We start from the raw sequence: 7,619 nt of genomic DNA on the forward strand, positions 1-7,619 counted from the left end.
CTCTGTCTGGCTTCCCGGCTTTAACCCCTTTCTCCTGCTCTTCTGCCCTGCTGTTTTGTGCGTCCCTGAGTTGTCCCTGGGGCTGACTGCTCCTCTGTCTGGGTTCCTGGCTTTTTATCCCCTTCCTCCTGCTCTTCTGGCCTGCTACTCTGGGCAGGCCTGAGCTGCCTCTCTTCACCTAATCCCTTCGGCTGACTGCTACTTTTACATAGAAAGAAAAAAAAAAAATGTTAAAGCAGCTTATAAATTTTCATTCTCTAAGCCCAAAAACTAAGAGTGTAGGGAAGAAACTATGGTGTCTTTAGACTTTGCTGAATAAAAGAAAAAACAAAACTAATGCTTATCTTTAATCAGAAGGATAATTAACAATTAGTTAACTTGTCTAACTTATAGGAATTGTTCACCTGCTGAAAATATAGCTATTTTAAATTATTAATATTATCAATTTATATAATCATAGGATTAAGAATTAAACCTGCCATTGCCTCTATTACCACAAATGTTATGAATGCAAATTCTAAAATAACCAAAGAATACACTTTTAAAGTACATTTAAACTAAGTTAGACTTGTAAAACTTGGGTTTCCCACAGCAAAGGGTACTAAAATATAGCTCACTGCTGGGTTTAAGAAACAAATACACTTTGTATTCATATATATCTTAGCTATTATGTGTTGTATACAGGTTTCAAGTCTTAGTACAATCTTTTAACTTCAGGTTCCTATACTGACATTAAGAATAGTTACGTTAAGAACTTACCAAACTGGAAAGAGAATATGTACATCAACATTTAATTGTGCTTCATACATTCACACGTTTTGATCCTGATTTAATGCTATTTGACATATAGTTTTTCTTTTCTCAGTTATCCTCTGCCTTTTAAAATAATACATATAAGTCTTTTATGTAAATTAGACAAATTGAACATTTATTTGGAGAAGTAACTTGATTTCACACTAAATAACCTCATTTATTCAAAATACTCAATATAAGAAGAAAGAAAATCCTACTCCCTACATCAGGCTCCTCAATTAAAAGCATTTCACAAGGAAAGCATTCAGAAGAGAAACAAATCCTCTTAAAGGAACTTTGAATTACTTTGAGAAAACAAGTACAATTAAAAGCTCAAGAAAAAAAAGATATACCTGTATTCTATATGTTTATTTATTTTATACATTATATATTTATACATAAACACACACAGAAGAAGAGCTCACCAAAGCCATATTTTTATAAGTCAAATATACTTACAGACTGCTTAAATTCATTTAGTTGCATTTGGAGACTCTGGGTTTTATCAAGTTCCTTTTTCATTTCATTCACATTTCGTTTGAATTCTGTGACCTCTAAGCGCAGTGAGCGACGCTCCACTTCAGCTGCATGCAGCCTTTGTGTAAATCCAAATATTTGTTTCTGTAATGATGCTGTGCTTTTCTGTCGGTAAGCAAGAGCAACATTACACAGAGTAACTAGAAATTTATTAACAAACTTATGGCAATGACTGTTTTTCCAAATTACATATAACTTATCTAGAAAACAATATCAAACACTTTGCTTGCAAACTATTGAATGGGACACTTGTTTGCTTTATAAACTTTCACCTAAATCACAATAAAGAATTTTTAAAAAAAACAACTACAAAAACAATACCAGCTATTACTTAAATTCAGAGATGAATGCTTTATTTCTTTATGAGACAGTAATTTTACTTATATAAATAAAAAATTAAAGAAAATAAATCATTTAAATGTCTAGAAAATGGAAATGATAGTTTGTCTGTCTCATATAATCCTGTTGCAGTTCACTTATAGCGAACAGTAAATTCAGAACTAATCCAGAACTTTTGTATTTTGATATTTTAGACATTTATTTAGAAGAGCTTTTACTGATCTTTATTAAAAGTTCTCTTGAAATCTAAAGGAAATCTAAATATATTCATGTACAACTATTTTAAATTACAAATAAGTCTAATTCAAAATTTCATTTGTAAATTCTGAGGTCACTGTTATATCAAATAGCATACATACCATAATGGGCACATGACCACGCAGACCATATTTGAGGGCCAGAGTGTTTACTTTATGAAGTCCACGGGCCAACCTTTGAACCAGGGAATCTTTCTCTATATATGTAATACTTCTGCTGTGCAGAGGTATGCTCTCCATTGCCAGGCTAATTTTATCCATAAGTTTTGCAAAAGAATTCTTAGCTGCTCCTACAAGTAAATGTCCACAAATTCTTGAATTCGGATCTTCAAAGAAAAATTTTAAAAATACACAAAAATGTGAATTATCTCTTGTTCATTTCAAAACACTGCCAAACACAACACAATGACAATACTTTCTCATTTATATATTTCCCATTCACCTACAGTAATTCATTCAAAAATGTCCCCTCCCACATAAAATTTTACTATGAATACAGTATTGCAGAAAATGACTCAGCTACTAAAATATCTATCTAAAGAGAGTCTTCACGCATTAACAGTATGTCATTCACACTGAACACTATCCCACTAAAAATTCATCATGCTGTTCTTTGTTTTAGAACCTAACATGAATTCATTTTCTGTTTACAACTACTGAAGCTTGTTACCTTAATACCATACTATTTATATTCTCAGACAAGAAAATATAATTTGCCTTATTCCTAGGCAATTAAAATTTTACAACTACAATTACTTATTTCCCCACAGGACTTTGGTAATCATCCTTCTCATATAATGGACTTAAGGTCCCAGCATATCCAACATAGCCTGCTTACTGCTAGATTCATCAGGTCTGTAATTAATAATTGTGCTGAATGTTGATAAATAAAATTGTCAGTGCTCTTTCTACTAATTGGTATTCCAGATAACAGTTAATAGGTTTATTTATGCCTTAATAAAAGTCATGTAATTTCATTTTCTTTGTGCTAGGCAGGTCTTAATCTGGCATTACTTGCCTTATAATATTATCCATGTGAAATGACAAGCATGAAGAGATTATTTAACTTCAGTAAAATGTACCATTTTACATTTCAAGACCTTCTGCTGTTGGAGTTGATTTAAATCTTTCTTTAAATTACAAGCACAAAAAGCAAATTTGGCCAATAAAAAAATGTTTTATAATTATAAGAATACATATGGTGCATACACATAATGGAATGCTATGCAGCACTAAAGAATAATGTAGAGTCTGCAAAACACCACATAACATGGATGAACTTGGAGGATATTATGCTGAGTGAAATAAGTCAATCACAGAAGGACAAATATAGTATTAGTTTGTTGTTGTGGAAGGTTAAGGAAAGGTTTATATATGGAGGGAAACTTCCTTTGTTGGTTGCCAGGTATGGGAGGGGCGGGAACACTGGGGGCAGGAGGGAGCACCGACCCCTGTCACTTTAGTTTTGTGTATTTTACTGTACATAAATGATATTTCAATAAAATGCATTTTAAAAAAAGAATACATATGGTTTAACACTAAACAGCAATACTGAGAAGGTGATCCATCAGTGGTTTTCTGTGTCATAAAGAACCTTATCACAGAGACCCTCTGTTTTTAAGTTTGAGCTTCATACTATTTCCTTTATTCCTCAATGAATAAAAGGAAAGATAAATTTCAAATTTTATGCAGCAGTCAGAATCTGAAAACCATACTTCAAGGGGTTATACATAAAATATAAATTATTAATTGGAGAAAAGCAAAATATCTCTATGTAAAATTTATTTCTATCACTTATTGATGCATTGAGTTCTAAAAATATAACATAATGTAATACAAGTATAATTTTATATGCCACTCATCATATACATAATCACTGAGAATCTCATCAACAGAAGCATACAAAAAATAGTAAGAATTGAAATACACAGTCCATTAGGAGTCCCTGGGATGGTGTAAACAGTTAAGTGTTTGACAACTGTCCAAATCATTGACAGTTCGAACCCACTCAATAGCACCTGAGAAGACAAGTCTGGTGATCTGCTCCCAAAAAACCTTATGGAGCAGTTCTACTCTGAACACATGGGCTCACCACGAGATGGAATCTGTTTCAAGGCAACTAACAACAACAACACAGTCCTTTGATTAACAATCATATTTTTCAAATAAATCATGAGTGGAAAAAAAAAAAAACTTACTAGTTTCATATACCAATCAACATATAATACAGAACACTGAGTTTAAAGAATTATTATAGTAGGCATTGAATGGGTTGCTTGAGCCTATCATTGCAGCCACTGTGTCAGTCCACCTTGCTGAAGGTCTTCCCCTTTTTCACTGACTCTCTATTTTACCAAGCATGATATCCTTCTCCAGGGACTGGTCCCTTCTGACCACCTGACCAAAGTATGAGAGACGAAGTCTGGTCATTCTTACTTCTAAACAACATTCTGGCTGTGCTTCCTATAAGATTTGGTTGTTCTTCTAGCAGGCCATGGTACTTTCAGTATTCTTTGCCAACACCACAATTCAAAAGTGTCAATTCTTTTAAAGTCTTCCTTATTCATTGTCCTGTTCTCACATGCATATGAAGCTATTGAAAAATACTATGGCTAGAGCTCTGGTGATGTAGTGTCTAAGGCATTTGACTGCTAACTAGAAACTTGGCAGTTCAAACCCACCAGCCACTCCTGGGAAGGAAGATTGGGCAATCTACTTCCGGAGTGATATACCGCCTTGCAAGCCCAAGGAGGAGTTGCTGAGTCAGATCGGACTCGACAGCAATGAGTTTGGTTTGGTTCCGTTTGAGTTGTGAAAATGAGGAGCATATGAATTAGGTATTGGAGTGATATATTGAATATTATGTTGTTGTCATTGTTGTTATGTGCCATCGAGTCGGACCCGACTCATAGCGACCCCTCCTGGGGTTTCCGAGGCGGTATCACTACAGAAGTAGATTGCTCAACCTCCCTTCCGAGGAGTGGCTGGTGGACTTGAACTGCCAGCCTTCTGGTTAGCAGTCAAGTGCCTTAGGCACTACACTATCAGAGCTTCTACTGAATGCTATAGACAAAATAAATTTTACTATTTGTTGATTCATTTAACAGCACAGGACTGGGCAGTGTCTCGTTCTGCTATATACAGGGTCGCTATGAGTTGGAACAAATTCTACAGCACCTAACAACAACACAACTAGTTTGGAACATACTTAACTGTGTCTTTTTCATTTTAGTATACTTTTTATTTTTAGCATAATTTTGGTTTTTTAGGAGCTCTGGCTCAATGGCAGTGTTTGGTTTTGTTTGGTTATACTTCTTTTATCTTCATTGTGCCAGCCTAACATAAATGGGTACTTTTTTAAATGCTTTTTGGATTAATCACATTTCTTTTTAGTCCCACAGCAGTTACAACAATGCTGAATACATAAATCTATTCAATAATACCAAGAGAAATTAATTAATATTAACTATTATGATATGTCAACAGTTATTCTTTTAAAATAAATAACATAAAAAGTTTATTATGTTAAGAAATTTTCAAGAATATAAAAGCAATAAAATTTTCAAAGGTAAGAAGCCTTGAAAAACAAATAATAACAATTAAATTTTAATGATTAGTGGTTTTTTTACTATATCACAGGAATGTGTTTATGTAGACACTGACCACTCTGAAAGATGAAATTAAGTGACAATATAATTCCACAAGGCACTCTTCTGAATTCTTAAGAAGGGGGAAAAAGGCATACACACTAAAGTTCCTGACTGCTGACTATCAAAAAGTTACACTAAGAGCACTAAATAATTTATGCTGTGAGAAATAAGAAAAGTTTTTACAACATACTGCACATTACACAGTATGAAATGCATAATTCTATATTAAATAAATGATGAAACAATACAACCTTCAGTGACATAGCTGAGGAATTATTTGTATAATGATATAGAAATAAGGGAAAGGAATAAAGTCATTAGTTTGATAATTTAATTAATTCTTGGTTTTGTTAAACACAGGGATACTCGTTTTATTTTGTTTCATGTTACTGTGCTTCCCAGAGTGTGTTTTTTTACAAATTGAAGCTTTGTGACAACCCTGCATCAAGCAAGTCTGTCGGCATCATTTTTCCCACAGTATGTGCTCGCTTTATATCTCTATGTCACATTTTGATAATTCTCACAATATTTCGAACTTTTTCATAATGCTACTGCACACCTAATAGACTACAGTACTCTGGTAATGTTGTCAGAAGGGACCATTCCCTCAGAAGAGCATCGTGCTTGGTAAAGTGGAGGGTCAACAAAAAAGGGGAAGGCTGTCAACCAGATGGATTGACACAGTGGCTCCAACAATGGGCTCAGATGTAGCAAGGATTGTAAAGCTGGCACAGGACCAGACAGCGTTTCCTTCTGTTCTACACAGGATGGCTGTGAGTCAGAGCCGACTCGATGGTACCTGACAACATAGTATAAGCATAACTTTTATATGCACTGTTGTTGTTGTTGTTATGTGCCGCCGAGTCTGCCCCAACTCATAGCGACCCCTCCTTGGGTTTCCGAGGCAGTATCACTACGGAAGTAGGATTGCCCAACCTTCCTTCCGAGGAGTGGCTGGTGGGTTTGAACCGCTAGCCGTCTGGTTAGCAGGCAAGTGTCTTAGCCACTATGCTACCAAGAGCTCCCTTATATGCACTAGGAAAGCAAAATACTCATGTGACTCACATCACTGCAATATTCACTGTACTACAGCAGTCTAGAATCGAACCTACAATAGCTCTGAAATATACCTGTACATTTCTTAATCTCTCTTCCCCTGTTTAAGAGCATGTTGATTTTCATAAAATAAACAGATGACATGTTCTGAAACTACTTTGTCCAATGAAGGGGAAAATTTACACATGCAAACTTCGATTCTTCAAAAAGAATTTATAAGAATTATTTTAGCTAGTAGTTTTAAACTTGTTGGGGAAAAGATTTTAAAAGTTACTGCAAAGGTTCTATTTTCAACTGTAGTAACCTTGCATTTTGATCTTTATTTTGCAAAAAAGAAATATCCAAAGAAAAACCACCCAAACTCACTGTCGTCAAGTCGGATCTGACTCATAGCAACCCCTCCTTGGGTTTCTAAGGCAGTATCACTATGGAAGTAGATTGCCCAACATTCTTTCCAAGGAGTAGCTGGTGGGTTTGAACCGCCAGCCTTCTGGTTAGCAGTCAAGTGTTTTAGGCACTACACCACCAGAGCTCCCAAAAATGTTTGCTTATGGTGTTGTCAGTAATGAAATTAAAAGTCCTTTAAAAATAATAGAGAATTATGGCACCTGATAACATAGTATAAGCATAACTTTTATATGCACTGGGAAAGCAAAATATTCATGTGACTCACATCATTGCAATATTCACTGTACTGCAGCAGTCTAGAATCAAACCTACAATAGCTCTGAAATATACGAGGATGTGGAAAGATTGGGACTCTCATACACTGCTGGTGGGACTGTAAAATGGTACAACCACTGTGGAAAGCAGTATGGGGATTCCTTAAAAAGTTGGAATTAGAAATACCATTTGACCCAGCCATTCCACTACTAGGTGTATATCCTAAACAAGTGAGAGCCATGACAAGAACAGACATATGCACACCCATGTTCATCACAGCACTATTTACAATAGCCAAAAGATGAAAACAACCTAGGTGTCCATC

General features: G+C 35.0%; 1 protein-coding gene across 1 annotated transcript in view; it reads right to left on the bottom strand.

Annotated features, from left to right (window-relative positions):
* The window catches only part of CCDC171 (coiled-coil domain containing 171), a 466,256-nt gene that overhangs the window by 242,962 nt on the left and 215,675 nt on the right, over positions 1-7,619 (bottom strand). The window contains exons 17-18 of the mRNA XM_007954161.2: positions 2,028-2,251; positions 1,252-1,434 (exon numbers count right to left, since the gene is read on the bottom strand). Of these exons, the coding sequence (XP_007952352.1) occupies positions 1,252-1,434; positions 2,028-2,251 (407 nt within the window). The remainder of the gene's footprint in view (positions 1-1,251; positions 1,435-2,027; positions 2,252-7,619) is intronic.

The sequence above is a fragment of the Orycteropus afer genome, unplaced genomic scaffold, assembly GCF_000298275.1.
Source record: "Orycteropus afer afer isolate SDZICR_OR568_19922 unplaced genomic scaffold, OryAfe1.0 scaffold00435, whole genome shotgun sequence".
Lineage (NCBI taxonomy): Eukaryota > Metazoa > Chordata > Mammalia > Tubulidentata > Orycteropodidae > Orycteropus > Orycteropus afer.